Source organism: Rhamphochromis longiceps, linkage group LG19 (genome assembly GCF_057381845.1).
Source record: "Rhamphochromis longiceps isolate RC_006_pf linkage group LG19, R_longiceps_female_GT1.1, whole genome shotgun sequence".
NCBI classification, from domain to species: domain Eukaryota; kingdom Metazoa; phylum Chordata; class Actinopteri; order Cichliformes; family Cichlidae; genus Rhamphochromis; species Rhamphochromis longiceps.
This window is the reverse complement of record NC_140575.1, coordinates 9,233,147-9,250,774: the sequence shown is the minus strand read 5'-3', so window position 1 is coordinate 9,250,774 and position 17,628 is coordinate 9,233,147. Positions and strand designations below refer to the sequence as shown.

At 42.1% G+C, this 17,628-nt stretch overlaps 1 protein-coding gene across 2 annotated transcripts in view; it reads right to left on the bottom strand.

Moving 5' to 3' along the window:
- atrn (attractin) overlaps nucleotides 1–17,628 on the bottom strand; it is a 134,147-nt gene that overhangs the window by 100,781 nt on the left and 15,738 nt on the right. For both annotated transcript variants that reach the window (XM_085391408.1, XM_085391409.1), the window contains exons 4-11: nucleotides 17,493–17,621; nucleotides 12,638–12,834; nucleotides 9,877–10,045; nucleotides 8,374–8,464; nucleotides 7,164–7,413; nucleotides 6,617–6,800; nucleotides 5,633–5,787; nucleotides 1,714–1,798 (exon numbers count right to left, since the gene is read on the bottom strand). In XM_085391408.1, the coding sequence (XP_085247534.1) occupies nucleotides 1,714–1,798; nucleotides 5,633–5,787; nucleotides 6,617–6,800; nucleotides 7,164–7,413; nucleotides 8,374–8,464; nucleotides 9,877–10,045; nucleotides 12,638–12,834; nucleotides 17,493–17,621 (1,260 nt within the window). The remainder of the gene's footprint in view (nucleotides 1–1,713; nucleotides 1,799–5,632; nucleotides 5,788–6,616; nucleotides 6,801–7,163; nucleotides 7,414–8,373; nucleotides 8,465–9,876; nucleotides 10,046–12,637; nucleotides 12,835–17,492; nucleotides 17,622–17,628) is intronic.

Here is a 17,628-nt window from a genome sequence, read left to right as displayed (position 1 = left end):
AGGACCCCCTACTGTGCGCGTGTTAGAGTGCATTTTGATGATGGGTCCAGGTCGTTTCTGAACATGTTTCTCCACTGGCCTATGTTCAGCTACTGGGATTACTCTGCGAGCGTGGGCCTAAGCGTATGCATGCTCTCAGACTCATCCACCAATTACCCATTCACAGGCTGCCCGGCCGGGTAGATGGGTAATTTGCACAAGTCTGATCAAAAGCCACCCCCACTCCACTGGATCGTGGAGGGCACACTTCAAACTGCACGCTGAGGACATCCTGCTGAGTGCCTAGATCGGGAGGAGGAGAACATGGTAGTCTTGCAGGGGACTACATCAGTTAACCACTTTCTTTTCTTCTCATTTAAAAGATGTGAGTCATTGTAGAGAAAAAGTCTTACGGATAGTGAAAGCGTGTGTTTTCCCTCCCAATCATTTTCTTTCAAAAATATTATGAAAACTGTTTTTTAACAGAGAATTTAAAGAAACTGAGATAGCAAGACACAGTTCAAAGGAAAGACTGTGCCAGGTTTTTTTGGGGGGGCCTGAAAGCAAATGCAGATCCTTTACTTTAAAGTTCAGACCAAAGGATGCTTGGAGAGTTTTGCTGTAGTACTTAAGTTAATGTGGAGCAGGTACATCAGTCTCTGTCTTCAATATAACAACTCAAACCTGACATTAAGGACTACAGCAGTAGAGCCTGTTTTTTTAAACCTTATTACGGCTTCTCGTAAACTTGCTTATCGTCATTTAATACATTTAAAAAAAATACCGCTCAGTTCAACTGCTGTGAACTTTTGATTGCGCTGAACTCGAACAGTTAATGAATGCATGAACAAACTTTGAACTGCTCCCAAGGAAGTGGAGTCATGAGTAATATAAGGACTGCCCCAAACAGGGGTAGTGATTAATGTTAATATTTAATGTCTTCTATACAACAGGATGTATAATTTAATATGGATCGCAGCGTCTTGCTCTGCTGGCAGAGCAGATCATATTTAGTGATGACTCATCGCTTCTGCTCGCAGCACCATCCCCATCACAATCTATTCATATTGCAGACTGATAATGAAATGTCATGTATGGATCCACACAGCTTTTCCCAAGGCAACAAGGGTTTGATTTTTCCCTGTGATGCATTGTTTGCTCGTTTTCCTTTGCTTCAAGTGTTTCCCCTTTGTCCCCGCTCTGTGCTGCCATAGTGCAAGACCATTTCCTTATGCTACACCATAAATTCAACACAATTTAAGAAGCAACAATAACCCCACGTGTGTTGCAATTGTCCCCTATCAAGCAAAGGACGTGTATTTGAAGGGTTTAAGCCCACAAAGGAACTCTGAGGACTCCCTTTTATCAAAAAGTCTGCTGCCAATACTTGAAAATCTCTTGTTCTGTTCTCAACTGTCACTCTGAATGCCAAAGCATCCATTCATGAATTCAGCTTCTCTTTCTTAACAATCCTTTTTAATCGTTTTTCGACAACAAACGGCAGCTTTCTACGTTTTTGCGTTCCTCATTTCCTCTCTGCTGATGTTTTGTGGTTGTTCCATCATCCATCTAACAAGTCCACAGCGATCATAAATAAAACAAACAGGAAAGGAATGGAGTGAAGAAGAAAAATCATACAGGAGCTCATGTTTAATGAGATTCATATATGTACTGCAGAGGATTTTCCACTTTTAATCCGGTGAGTTTTCAATTACGTAATTAATTAAAGATTACCCATCACTGAAGATTGCAGAGTGTCCGAAGCGGTTGACATCGTGGTACAGGTCCGGTCGAGGTAAGACTGTCCACTCATCACACGCTGCAATGAAAAGAAGACAGAAGTTAAACCCTTCACCTGCTCCCACTCGTTATAACATACATGTCTTCAGCTGTGGCAAACTCCGCTGACACGCTCTGGGTGGTTAGCGAGGCTCATCTTCTCGTGTCAGACAAGCTAATGGCCGAAGTGACTGAGACACTGATCACAGGTAGTGGAATGCCATAGCTGAATGTAAAGGCAGGTAAAAGGTGCAGAAGGGGACAGAGAGTCAGTGATGGTTTTGTTTGACCCACATAAGCAGACGTAAGTGACCAATTTCCAACAGTCTGATGGTTCAAACGAAGTCTGAACTGGTATCCCTGGATTTGACTTGCATGTCTCTAAGCCTGGCCTTTCCATTTTTGGTGGTGGAAACTGCAATAGGGTGTTTTGAACCTGCGACACACTAACAAGTTATTCTGGGTCCTTTCTGCAATTTGCAGGTGGAAGAATTCACAATCTGTTAAATGATTAGGCTCTCAGAAAGCTTCAGACCCACAGATTTTGCATATTCATATGCAGATCTGTCAGTCTGAAGTTACACATATGGATGTTGTTATCCGAACTAGTGCTACCCAACTTGTTTGTCTAGTAACTAATAAAATGAAGCAAAGGAGAAATGTTTCTATTCTTACTGCAACTTACCTACAGTTTGAAATTCAGCCACTGGAAAGCCGCCGTGATGTCATGACCTCTAAATTTCTATATTGGTGTTTAGCAGGTAAATGAATAACTGAATGGTTTGATTCCTTTATGTTTGTTTTAATGGAAAGCAGCAGCAGTATGTGCAGCTATAAAATCTTAATGGAAAAAAAAGAATGAGCTTGAAAGTCAAAGCCTAAAGAAGCCAGCACAGTGACTGTGGTAAATCACATTCACACGGTACAATGCAGTGCAAGTCATCATAGTCTCCCAGAGGAGATGGACGGACATCTGTGAGAGCTCCACGTTCACGAGCAGACAGTGCCCTCTGGTGTCAGAGGATGGCACTGCAGCTGGTGTGGTGCATTGCCCCTCACGGTGGTTATTTTACAACACGATTTACCAATGTCAGGACAGTGGACAGCTCTTGAATTCTATGCTCTAATTGAGTTCAGCTTGTTAAGGAGAGACAATTAGTTCTCGGCGCGGGGCCATCTTGACTCTAATTACCACTGCGGCTGCTGACACCGACCCTACAGCTGGCTGGTGCTGGAGTAATATAGTGAGCTAGTACTTTCAGTCCAATTACAAAATCATAGAGAGGATGAGGAGTGGCAGGCAGAGGTCAGAAACAAGGAGGGGAGGGGTTGGTGGGCTTAAAGTTTATTAAATCTAAAAGTTTGGCTCGAATAATCTCTGGGGAAATCCCAAAAACAATTTGTCGCCAGGGTCAGATGAGCTAGTCTCATTTCGCCAGGCAAGACACAGCATGCGGTAACTTAAACATATGTGGCACATGTTGCCTCATCATCCGTTCTTCATACCACAAAGGGATGTCTTAGTCCGAACCTGCAATTCTCGAGAACAAAAGCTGTGAGAGATTGGAGGACGTGTGTGTGTGTGTCTGTGTGTGTGCCCCTGAGAGATAGTTTCACTGCTTGTCAATCATGATGGAAATGACACAGCAAACCCTCACATGTCCCGGGGCAATTTTCTGCCTCCGGGGAATTCTCCCATCCGGAGAGAGTGAAGTCTCTCATTAATGAGCAGCTTGCGACGGCACTGCGGAAGGAGGCAGACTCAATTTATGACAACGTTTATAGGCAGTTAACAGAATGAGGAAGCCGGGATGGTTTGTGACAAAGCTGTGTTAGCTTACATTAGGACAAAGAGGAGAACTTGAAACAGGATTATAATTAGTTCTCAAAAATCAACTCTGATCTCAGTATTTTACTTGTAAAAGGAAAGAAATCTGATTTTCTACTCTGCCAGCAGTCTGCACAGGGGCTCTGCTGTCAAGTAATAATTTACAAACCTAAGGTATCCCGAAGAATTGCAACATAGCATTCAGAAAAGAGACTGCATGAATAAACACGAATAAATATAGTTTATGTCCCCAAAGCTATGAGTAGGAATGCCCACCCTGCTTTACAGACACCCTGAAATCCTCACAGAGCAGCTTGGAGGGGAAGGTCCATAAAATTGAACTTGCTAGTTTTCAACCCTGAAGCCCAGGTTTTCCTTTATGTCACTAATTTGTATGAGAAGTGCACATCAGACACACTAATTAAAAATTGATTTAATATCATAACTCCCTCACAGCAGGTAGGTTGGAGCAGCAGGCCCCAGCCTTTGCATCACGGACCGGTTTAATGTCAGACAATGTTTTCACTGACCGGCCTTTAAGGTGTCGCGGATAAATACAACAAAATAAAATGATACGACCAAGACAAAAACTGTGGTATTTTGTAAATATAATATTAAACGCAAATTCACTGTATAATTGTGTAACTTTATTAGCAGCGTCCTCCTGAAATGCACCAACAACATTGAGAGTAACGTCCTCCTCTCTCTGGTCGCTATGGTATCACGTAAATATTTCTTTCAAAATAATACACACAACTACAACACAGGAAAAGACCCAGGGAAACAGAGTTAGTGATGAAAACCCTGAGAACCATAAATTTCACACCCAAGCCTCAACTCTCGCAGCGAAGTACCAAACGACTCCGTCCCCAGCCCCCGGGTCCGGGGCTGCGGACCGCTGGGTTAGAGGATTGGATCTTACTGGGGGCGACTTCCCGTTTTGTCCAGGAAAGCCCTTAAAGCCACTCAAGAGGAGTGGCTCTTTTTTTGCAACACGAACTGCAGTAAACACCTTTGTGTGCCTTCCAGTACAATCACTGGTAAACCAGTATGACTGCGTCTGAGAAAAATCCCAGACGACAATTAACTACATATGTCAGGTGTTTAAGAAAACACAAAACAAAACCTGCTCGTGCTCACCCTTCCAGGGGCGGGGCTAACACCACAGACTTCCTAATACCGTCATGTTGAAATGAGCTAGAAGCTTCCAAATACTTAGGCGATATTATTTCAAAAGCCCGAACTTCAAGAAACAAACTAACTGTCTGGGCAAACGGACAAAGTTTGCATCCCTAGCCAAGGCAAATTCCCAATTTTCACCTTTTAAAGATGATCCAGAGCCACATCAAAACTTTATGGATCGTTTCTTTTTTTCCCCTTCTTCCTATGCTCCCCCTTTGCAGGTAGTTTTAATGAAATATCGTTTGCAGTTTTGCAGTTTTTGATCTCGCTGACAAACAAAGAGTGCGTATCGCGTACTTCTGCCAGAGCTCTCGCCTTAGCGGAGGAGTAATTCCAAGCGCCAACTCATTCGACTGGTAATTTAAAGCAAAGTGTTTCTTCTGAAACGGTGAAAATCAAAAGCTATCTGGAGGAACAATAAATATTTTGAAATCAAAACCCCACAGGATTCAGCTTTTCCAAAGCATTAAGAATTATGAAGAACAGGATTGTTATGCACATAAATAAAGTGAGAAGTCAAAAAGCACCTTCACTCTCTCAGTTAGCTTTAATTTCTCTCTTTTTATACCAAGATCCAGCATAATAATACTAGTGTGAATATGACAAAAACACCACAGTGCTGGAAAGCTTAACAACATCTCGTTATGAGTATTTATTTATTATTTTATTCCAGTTATGAATAGAAGATGCGTTTTTATTGAGTCTGCAAGTTGCAAAAATCTGACCTTCTGTTGCTCCAGTGGAGCTTCCTAGTGACAACAAGAAGCCTGCCGCTGTACTAAGCAGCTCTCAGGTGTGAATGCATGTAGATGGGTGTAAGCAAAGAGCCTTAGTGAAAGGAAAAAGTCTGTGTGTGTTACTGACCTAAATTGTAGGCCAAGAAGTCCGATGAGAAGCACTTGGCGCCGTGGCTCATGGAGGTGTCGTTGTGGGTATTTCCACCAAACACCAGCATCATCCCACTAACCATCACTGCTGTGTGGAGGTACCGGAAGAAGCCGCTGTCTCTCAGAATGGTCCTGCACAGCCACAGTTTGGATTGTTGTTAAGCACTTGAACGCCACACGGCCCTTATTTTCAGAGCACCAGCGAGTTACATTTTAAAATGTCGTCACGTGAACGCTTTTTGTAACTCAAGAGAGTTAAGTTTGTTTTCCTTACACATGCAAACTTTGCCTTAAGTACTGAATGTTGAACCTTGGCTTGTTCAAAGATGCTTCATCCGCAGAGTGCAACCTCCTGCCATTAGCAGAGGTTTAGACATGTGAAGGCTGCGCGGCACTTCTGTGACTAATTCTATCAAAATAAGGCGAAATCTCTGCAAGGTCAAAGTGCTGATTACCAAAATAGTTTTTACAAAGGTATCAGCTGAAGAAAAAGGGAAGTCAGTAAAAGAAGGCAGTGCATTTAAGTTATTACTGTAATATAAATGGCATTTAAGTACCTGTATATCCTTACAGTGAAAGGTTTGGAAAGTGATAATTAAAAATAATTTGGGGGCTTATCAGGTCGACATATTTTCCGCAGTTGCTGGCCAGCTCCACACGTGTTCACGCTACTTAAAAAACTTTTGCGGTACAGCGTGCACATAGGCAGGACACGTCATGCACATTTGCTAGCTGTAAATGCTCCAGACTGCTACCTGGGATTTTCACACACCCACACATTCACATCATGCCGACTTTGTACTCAGGAGGTTGTAGTTTGACTGCATATTTTCGATCCAACTGCTTGCACTCTCGCACGTAACTGTGCTGGGTATGATCAGAGGTGCAGTACATGTGTGAAAACCCTGCTACTGTAGCATTTAAGCAAGCATATTTCATAACAAAACAGAAAATCTCTCACCATTTCCTCTTGCCCACATCAAACTTGTAAAGGTCTCCTGCTAGGCCATACTTGTTGGCGCTGAAGGCTTTGTAGCCTCCGTGGATGTAGATGGCTCTGGTGCTGGGGTCAAACACACTGCTGTGGCCATAGCCCCCCTGGACCAGGGCACCATCTGTGGACACGATGCTCCATGTGTTCTTGGCTGGAGGGTCACATAATAGGATTTTACTGGACAATTAAAATCTAAATTCAAGTTTTCACAATGTAATGAAATACTCAAATACAAGAGTTTTTACTAGAGATCATTACTGCTGGGCTTTGCAGTGTGTGAAAGACGTATCAGACTGCCATCACTTCTTATTGCTGATAGCTCAGGTAAAGATAACATCCAAGTTTAAAATGTGCTCGTCCATCAGCCATAGCCGCAATTGAATTCACCCAGTTTTCTCAGGCAGATTGCGTCTCAGATGACGACGAGACCTCTTAAGCATCTTCACTTTCTTTTCATAAACATGTATATTTTTAGTTTAGTTTGACCACATTCTCACAAGTGCCTAAAACCTACCAATGTTGTACTCTTGCACCTGGCTGATGTAACCGTACAGAGGACAGTGCCCGAACAGAACTAGCATGACGGGACCGTCCCCCTCGTGGACAGGAGGCACAATGTGGGCAGAGTGTCCCACCACGGCGTACTGCTCCTTGGCCCTGGGGCTTAAAAGGACCCAGGTCTGATTCTGGATGTGGAAAACCCACAGCTGGCTCGAGACATTTCCTGTAGCATCGATCTTTCCGCCATACATGTAGATCTTACCCTGGAGGGAACAAAGAGTGAAGCAGGATTATATGCACACTCCAAAGACTTTTTGCAGAATTTTGCTAACAAATTAAGTTAAACTTTCTTATAATTCACTGGAATAACTCACGGCAACAACACTACAGAGTCTGTATCGCTTGCATGTTACATATAAGAAGAATTATTATAATCCAGCAAATTGATGACTATTTTCATGTCTTGTTTGATATAACAAAAATAACAATACGCCTACTGCTGTTTCGCCTTCTCCTATGAATAAGCTGAAGATGGCCTGGAGGTCACACAGAATAATGGCTCTTCAAATTAAGAGCAGGCCATTTGACAGTGTTGGCTCCAGACTAAAAGTAGACATGATGAACATTTACGTAGGTGCAGCCAAGTTGGGAATTTTATTTTAATGCAGGAGCCAGTTTAGCTCAACCATATGACACGTGGCCATGTTCAAGTCCGGCTTATGGCCCTTTGCTGTGTGTCTTCCACTTCTCTCTCTCCCCACCTACCAATCTGTATTCACTGTTTTATTATCACATAAAGGCCAAAAAATATTTTTTTTTTAAATGCATCATATAATTTTAACGAAACAGACCTTTTGAGGCATCATGTGCAGTTTTCTATAAATCCGTTATGAGTAATGTCCTGAGAGTATGACGTCATGGTACATGACGTGTAAATTAAAATGATTTAAATTCTGTTTGTTAATCATCAATGGACCTCCTCCTCTTGTTATTATTCCACCAGAAATCCCTAAAAGTCTTTTTGCAGAGAGTAAACTGCCTCATTTCTGCATAAAAACACCCTGAGATTTATTTATATCCAAGCTGCAGATAACAAAAGGTTATCTAAAAGGCATAAAGAAAGAATAGGGAGGTTGTAAGATTTGTAAAATGCACCGCAGTACGAAGATGTAGTTAAGAGCATACACTCACTTTGTGCTTTCAATGACTTTAGCTTCACATACCTCGTGCAGGGCTAGCGAGTGGCCGTATCGTGGTGTGACAGTGTTGACGGAGGGGTCGAGGCTCATCCATGTCTTGCTGCTGACGTTATACCTGCAGGAACGAAGAAGCGGCTTTGCTCAGATTTACAGAAGGATTTCCCAGCTCGCTTTAAAATTGTATATGAAAGTGTTCAAAGTCTTTCACAAAGTAACCAAACAAAGCACAGCAAAGATTCTATTAATCACTTGACTCGCTGCATGAGATTATGCATTTAGCTGATTTAAAGTGTGATCGTAAATGCCGGCCCTGCAGCAAACAGTTTAGAGTTACTGCCTCGCTGCTTTTGCCTCTGCCAGCCTTTTAAGTTCCAGTTTTACATCAATCTCTCCTTCTGTTCCTGACTTATGTTGTTGTAGTACTGGCCAAACAATGTTTTTGCAGCACGTAAGGGCATCGCAGCAAGACGGCCTTCGGAATATAAACTGATCGCTTCATTCAATCCCACGATATTTGTTTGGAATCTTGTCACGGTTCGTGACATTTTGAGTTTTGAAGAAACCAAATGTTGAATTCAAATCATTTTTTGTCATATAGAGCCAAGTTACAACATCACTTTAAGGGACTTTTACTGTAAAGCAAAGGATATTAGATGAGCAAGCAAACATAAGGCTTCAAGTCTTCACATGTTAACGTGCTTTGATTTAATAAATCTCCAAAATTCGACAGTATTTGAGGAATGTGTGCTTGTTTAGGCAACCTGGTAGTTCAGTGTTTTAGGACCTCTGCTTTGGAAACTCAAGGGTCATAATAAATAAATAATTAAAATAAGATTGCAGCACCTTTGACAGATACCAGTGTATAACAAATATCTGGATCGCCAAGGCCTGACAGTAGGCCAGCAATCAAAGTGGATCTTATGTTCAGGTATAACAGTAAGAAAGCATTGTTACACTGGGTACAAGGTAACTAGTTACACTTAGGGGGATTATATATGTGTTCTAATTCAATTAAATAGGTTGTGCAAGGCGGACAAAATGATCATTTATAGTTTCACATGACCTAAGTTTAGGGAAAAAAAAGACGAAGAAAAAAACCACACCTTGGCTTACAGGCAATCTAATAAACCAAAACTTGAGCCGAGGGCATGTGTGTGATTGTCCTGGGTGGAGTTCAGGGTGATAACTTTGAGCCAGTGCTGTAATTTTATGGTTTTAATTACATGCCGTCTGTGTCCAAGACACACTGTCTGTACGGAGCTGTGTTCTTCTTCATGTCGATTTTCAGGAGGCAGGAAGTCCTGTGGCTTCTTCCTGACAGCCAAGTACAGCTTTAGCCCTCAGTACACTGGGCGTAAGTTTTAAATACTCAAATATTCTCCAAAAAAGACACTGTGTTTGAAAAGAACAAACCCTGCAGTCGCATAGCAACAAGGAGAACCAGTGTCTCGCAGCTCTTTTGGACGAGAGCTGCAGCCAATGCCTACAAATCAAAGCGAAGATGTTCGCTGGGGGGAGTCAACTTACGCTTTGACCATGTGATAGTCGGAGGCATTAAAGACGTAGCCTCCGATGACCCACATGACGCCCAGCTCAACTACAGCCTTGTGGGAAGCCCTGGCCAGCCCGGCCTCGGTGTACTCCTCTCGGCTCCAAAAAGAGGAATTGGCAGGAACCGAGACGGAGCAGTCAGGACCTGAGAGGGGAGGGAAAAACCACAGAGTTAAGGCTCCACAGGAAACTAGCCGATGTAGGAGGCTTGGTTAACTCAGGTCATTCCTTTAATTTCTACTTTTACAGGGACATAAAAAATATGACTGTACTAAAATAAAATCAGCATGAAGCAGGAAGCAGGAAGCAGAAAACAAATTTGTTTGCTTGTTTGTTAAAAAGTCTTCACATTAAGAGGATAAAACTTCCAAGGATTTTATTCATTTAGAGCAAAGGAAAAGACATTGGGGACATGCAGAAGAATATATTTTTCCCACATTTACTCCCATCTAGTTATTTATTTGACGGTAACAGTGTGACTGTGCTTTAAAAGAGTTCTCCTTACGTGCTAATTTTTTGCCAAAACCTCTGCTTCAATCTACCTGATTGTCACAGAGCTTTCAAGAAAGAGGTTAAAGCAGGCGTGCTGCCATAAACTAGATCATAAAGTTTTTGGAGTTCAGAAAAACACTGACGTGATGCAGACGCTTTAGCTAATGGTGGAGACTATTCTTTAAGGAAACCATAACTATTAAAGCTTCATTGTTTTCACTGAAATAAATCTTTAAAAAGACAGATGGCTGTGGCCAGAGCTGCCTTCCTCTGTTTATGGACGAGAACAATATAGCCACCATAAACCGGAATCGCTCCTGAATGAAGGGAAAACTTTTCTGGCAAACAGAGACCAGGACAGGAATACAAAGATTGGCCTTTTCCTGTCAATCCTGCAGGCAGCGGCCGGGTCAGAGGGCTCTTTGATGACCCTTTTCATCTACAGTCCGTCCATCCTACCCGATGAGATGAATCCTCATCGGAATAAAACATTTACCAACCATTTAGCGCACATCGCTCTACCCCACAGCACAAACCGGATGTTCACCGCTGGACTAAAAACATTACACATGCGACCGTGTGCCAGGAAAGGAAGTTCTCTGCTTCACTCCGACAATCAAGGTCACTTTACTTGTTCTGCTTTTTGTTCAGCAGCTAAATGAATCCCCAGTAGCTAATATTCTCAAACCTCTTCCTGCAGTGCTTAAATAACAACATTACTTTCACACCACAGTGGCATTTCCATAAATAAAAACAAACACGGTGTTACCACCTTTAAAAACATGTTACTTTTTAAGTCTATGAGTCTGTGAAAGAGAGATTAAAGACCGGGGTGGCTTGACTAAACAAGCATCTGTCTCTGCTTTTTGCACTGCCTGGTGTAGAAAATGAGTTAATTTGGAAGCTGGCAGCATAAAGTACACCAAGAGTGCTATTCCTCTGCTAAAACACCATGACAGGGTAATAAAGGCTAAAGAACAACGCCAGTCTGTTTCTCAACTCCCTCAGCTTTGGTAATTAGATTGTGAGCACACTGCGCTGCTGATATAACTGCGGTTAAATTAAGCCGTTGTCTCTGCTTGTGCAAGGCAGCGCAGTGGAGCTGTTTAAGAACTAACAGAGCGGTTAGAGGGGCCATATGGTCCGGCACAAAAAGCATACAGCGGCGTCGGGTCATGACCAAATAAAATAAGTGAATAGTCATGACTCGACCAGAACTATGAGGAAGCTGATCGTGCTAAAAGTTCATTTCAAGTCCATCGGGTGACGGCAGATGGATGCCGTGGGGGCTGCAGAAACCTCAATAACAGCGCGGGAGGCTTAAAGCTTAAAGAGGACCCGGTTTGAATCACCAGATAAACAGGCAAAATCTGGACGGATGAAAGAAAACACTCTCTTTGCTAAACCTCCAACTGCTCTGCTGGAGCTGCTCAGTGCTCGACTGCACTGAGGTTTCCTCTAATTTACACTGAGTTTGCTTTTAGAAATCAACACAAAGTCCTGATATTGTTAAAAAAAAAAGGTTAGAAAAATACATAAATCAGAATTAACTGTTACCTTAAAAGTCTCAGCATATAGGCCAAAGACAGTCTTTTCATTACCTATAACAGGCTAAACAACTGTCATGCAGACCAGTGAAACTCTCCTTTCTCACAGTCTGAAGTTTAGCTCAGTATTTAACTAACTATACTACTAAGTATTTAACCAAGAAGTTTAATTACTTTGGTGTAGTAGGAACAGCCATGGGGGAAGTCTTTATCCGTCCTTCTCAATATCCAAAGCTGTCCAGTGAACCGGAGTCTTTGGGTCAATTCTGGCCCCTGGGCCTTATGTTTGACACCCCCCGATTTAGGCTAGATATCTCCTTAAAATGTTGATTTATACCGAGACTGTACAAAAACCAGCCTTCTTCAGTTAATGGGGGGGTTGGGTGACCAAAGAGAGAACTCAACAACAATAATCCTGCTGTGATTTGTTCATTAAGATCTAAACACAGTTATTCCCGCTTTTATTAAATGAGTGTGACAGTCTGGGTACCTGATCACACCTGACGGACATACTGTTAAGTTTATTGTCACTGTTCATTGTTGATAGCCAGTCAAAGGCTTATTTTAGTCCCTTGGGAGGATTTGGGTTGTATGAGAAAGCTGAGGCCAACTTGCTGTGGATAGTAACACCAGCAAAGCATATGTGAAGATGAAGTCGCACATCTGCTAAAGTGTTCCCGCCAAGCTGCCAGCCCTACCTTGCCACCCAGCCGTACAGACGCAGGTCTTGTCCTTGCAACTGCCTCTTTCAGGTTCCCCGCAGTCAGCCAGGCAGTACGGGATGTCACAGGCTTCCCCCTTCCAGTAATTTTCGCACTCGCAGTACACAGAAGAAGTGGAGTTCCCCACATGACACTCTCCGTGGCCAGAGCAGTTGTTAGGACAGGTGTTCACTCTTGGAAGGTAGAAAGAGAAGGAAACAGTCAGAGAGAAAAACTGGAATTTCGATCTAAAAACCCTGAATAAAACATCAGGAAACCCTTTCAGCAACTGCATTACTTCTGATTCTGTGGCCTCTGTCTCCACGCTTAAAGCTAAAATATGCAACACCCCCCCCTCAAGAAAGCAGAATGTATTGTTATTGGCATCGTCCTTCCCTCATCGGGTGGTCAAGCACCTGTCTCAACACTTGCCAGTCATCTCAGAGGGATATCTACACTCAAACAGCACTGAGCTAGAAGCTGAGGCAAAGGAAGTTTCCCCAGGCACTGCAGAGCAGATGGCAAACACACTCAGTCTGCAGTAGAACTGTAACACCGGTGCTCTCAATGTCAAACAGGCTCCTTATATTATAACAGCTCAATGACAGTTTGAGGCAACTCTTCAGTCACATCAAAATATCAATTAGTTAGGAATCAGCACTCACTCCATCCACTAAAAGTAAGCAAGTATCTCATACTGTGGCAGCTGGCTGCTGAGGAATAGACGCAAATGCCTGTCCTGTGGCGCAGAGGTATACAGTTATAACTGGATATTAGTATGCATGCTGCATGCCAGTGTATTAACAAATAATGAATGAGAATATAGTTTTAATAAGATAAACATCTGTCTTCATTTGAAGCATTACAGGTGTACACCGAAGCCTAGGGATACCACATTGTGTTGTGTGGCCAGCAGAGGCTTAAACAGATTAAATGCATCTGTACAACACAGCTGCAGATCAGTGAAATAAGCACCAAGCTCCTGCACAAACACCATATCACAAAATGAGACACTACTTAAAACACTGCTCTACTAACTGGAGGAAAAAAAAAAATATATATATATATATATATATATATATATATATATATATATATATATATATATATATATATATATATATATATATATATAAATAAAAACAGCAAGACTCGGTCCTAAGCGTAAACAAACAAGTATTACCAATCAAAGGTGGACACAGAGGCATTCGTTTCTTTCCTCCTGCAAACACACTTGTTGAGAGCGATGACACAAAAGGCGCTCGTGATTCTTTCATGTTCCTGCAGTGCCAGATAGTTTGATGTTTCGGCTCCTCCACATCTCCCAGACACCAAGGGCTGCAGGTGGGGGGGGGTTGTAAAGGGGGGCACTTTGCTTTCATCCAGCTGTCCTCAGCACAACATCAGTCCCATTGCTATGGCGACTGTAGCAGGGGTCTACTGTGCCATTTACAATTGTTTACAATGTTTAAAGCATTTCCCCCCCCCCTTATAAATTTGAAGTTTAGTAATGATTAACCCACATATGGATGTGTTACTTATGCTAAACCTTCTGTCTGGAATAAAAAGAGGCATATATAAGAAGATTTTTGCTTTGTAGACAGAGGCATCCACAATATGAATATCTGTAATGGCTCGTGTCAAACAAGGGGTAAAGAGTAAGGTTAGTCATGAACGTGGATCTAGGGCTGAACGATATATCGCATTTGCGATAATATCGCGACATGATCAAGTGCAATTTTCTAACCGCAAAGGCTGCGATTATACTCTGGACATGTCCAAATTCATGGGCTGCATCCTCCTGAGGCCGCATTTGTAGACCGATTACGTCACAGCGACGTGCCGAAGGCTGTCCAAATTACTACCATATCCCAGAATTCATAGCGCGGCCCAGCCAAACTCCAGTTTCCAGCAATGGCGGCCGCTACTAAGTTTTAAAATTACTCATACTAATCTTTCTGGGTCACAAAAAAAACTTTTAACATATTTTCAGGCGAGAAAGTAGTTGTGTAAACATCAAATATCTGCTCGGTTTATCAAGATATCCCATATTTGCAAAAGTGCTTCGACGTTTTCAGAGGCGTCTGCTACCCACCAGCTCGACAGCTAGCCGGGAGCTCGAGGGTTACTGATGCGGCCGAGAACGGCACAACTCCCGGCACATCATTTTCAGATCACCGCGGAGTTTCGCTGCTCGGGTTAAACGTAATATATAAGTCACTTAGACAACCTAAAAATGTTATTGTTGGGCTTTTTTCAGTGTTTTGTTTGTTCGTGAGTAAATCGGTTTGGCTGAGATTAAAGTTATTAGATTAGATAAAATAAAACTTTATTAATCCCCCGGGTGGGTTCCTCCTTGGTTTTCACACAGCTGACTAAACGTCAAACAGAAAACTTATTAAACAGAAGTATGAGACAGTCGAGAATTTACGCCAGTGTCTGGTTATATTTTAGATAGCAAGAAGCAGACGGCCGAGTTTATTAAACTCCACCGAGACAGCGGTGACGCTAATCAGAACTAGACCGTCCAATTTCACGCCTTTAAACTTTAAAGGCGTGTTTGTGTGTGTGTTTATACAATTGCTATTATGTTTGCACTTTATGTGTAATGTTACTGACTGCAGAGATCAGTAAGATGTGTGTATTTTTTATTTAATATTATTTTTTAATTGAATGACTGTCTAGTAGTTCACAGATGTTGAAAAACTGAGTGTGGTAAAGCCACTGATTTTTTTTATGTATATTTCTGCAATCTGCACATTGTACTGACTTTCATTTTAATGTTTACACCAGGGTTCCTTGTCAGCACTTTATGCTCAGATGTTTGTAAGCTAAAAATAAACTATTGTGTATGTTCAAATATACTGTTGTGATTGAAGAAGTTAAATAAAAATGTCAGTCATCAATTCATGCATCAATTCAGGTCTGTCTTCCAGGAAAGAACAGTTTAAAATTAATGTAATATAGTATTGGCCATACTATATGATGTATTGCTTGTCTTTGTTTAATAATACAGAAGACAAAGACCTTAAAAAATAATCGCATATCGCATCGCAATCGCAATATTGGGGCAAAAAAATCGCAATTAGATTATTTTCCATAATCGTTCAGCCCTACGTGGATCCACAATCTAATTTTATAATTTTGTCACAGCTGTTTGTTTTCTGCATTATCAGCTGTTTGCTGATGTGTTGATCAAACCTTTTTAGGTGTGTCCCCATTACATTTGGCCTCTGCTCTGCCTCAGGTATTTCAGGTTATAATATTTAATCATGCAATGTAGCATAGTTACCATAAGTAATACAGAAACTCAACTCTGGACCTGCACACAGCGTCGATACCAGACTGCAGAGCAAAGAGCAGCATCATTACACTACACCAAATGGAGCCATTAAAAGCATGTTAAAGAGGAGTGAAATGAACTGCTGGCATAGGCCCAAAGTACTGACAGAGGCAAAGAGCGGCCTTAAAAGTTCACTCCTTTTACTTATGTATAATAATATTTGCAGTACTTTCAGCTTAAATTTGTGTTTGGTTTCCTAGAGTTGCACTGAGTCAGAGCATAAGATAAAAGATATAAAAGTCAGCCAGGGTGCTGCATCAGCATTGATGTCCCCGGCAGATATGCTGAACACAGAGGTGAGCTGAGAGGAAAACAGTTCAGTTTACAAGCCAATCCAAGCTCCAACCCTCACCGACAGCTATGAGACAGCTGAAGAAGAAATAAACATGCAAAAGATCCTGCATCTGACTCTGCTTAGACAAGCAGAGGAAACTAGGCGGATTAAAAATGGGCATTCAAGCTTTTTAATTACTTATCTCCGTTACTTTTTTTTTTTTTTTGTAACAAATTCATTATAAATTCCACAAACGACTGCAATGCCACATATATGGAGACAGTTTAAGATAAAATAAATCAAATGGGCACCACCATAGCTCACCTGGTTGAGCAGGAAACCCATACACTGAAGGCCTACAAGCAGTTCCTCAGTGTTATTTCTCTCCTCCCACCCTCCTGTAAACCCTTTGTACTAGTCTAACAGTCTAATAAAAAGTTAAAATGCCAATAATAAATCTTAAGCTTAAATAAAATCAATGGTTGCATTACATGATGAGATGTTCAGCGGCTAATAACACGCGTGTTAGTATGGCCACTCTATCCGTTCAGTCCCTGAAAAGCAGGGAGGAACCACATATTCGTTACACAAACAAAAAGACAGCAAAAGTGCCACAGTGTGTCTGAACAATAACAGGAGTACTGATGCTGCAACAACACACTGCAGCAAATGGACGGCAGTAACCTGACATGATCCTCCGCTAAAATGCTCTCCACCAATCGTGCCAGCACACCGGCTGAATCATGTAGCGAGTGAGAGGTTTGTATGCGTCATCGTGTCCCAAGGAAGGGTGTGAAGTGGGCCCTTCACCTAAATTAATCTCAGCCAGTGAAACAGAAATGATTTGCACAGAGGCTCTCCTGTCAGGGCTCAGTATCCAGGCATTTGTCATTTAGTAGATACTTTCTATCGAGTGACTGACAACACGAACGCATTTGCGGACCCCGAGAGTTGCAAACCCTGAGGCATGACAGGACTGCACAGTCAGCTCAGAGGATTATGAACAAGTCGATATGCGGGAGCTGCCACTCCAGCTAAAATATCAAATATGAAGAAGAAGAAAAAAAATGACAGACGAAGCCAACAACACATCTAGTTTCTGTATTTGTTTTGTGGTCTGGCCAGTCAGCGGAGAAACCTCGACTTCCCTGAAGCGAAAGCCGAATCCTTGTTTGTTTAAAAATAAATAAGAAAATGCAGGATGTGGTACTTTGTTTTTTCAGAGATTCTCTCACCGGTAGGAAATGTTGAAGCCGGTCAGGTTGTAGGCAGCATCGCTGAAGAAGTGCAACAGGGCGTAGCCAGATTGAGACACCACCTCCGGGACGGTCTCGTTCCCATATCGCTCAGGAACAATCAGACCGCTACAAT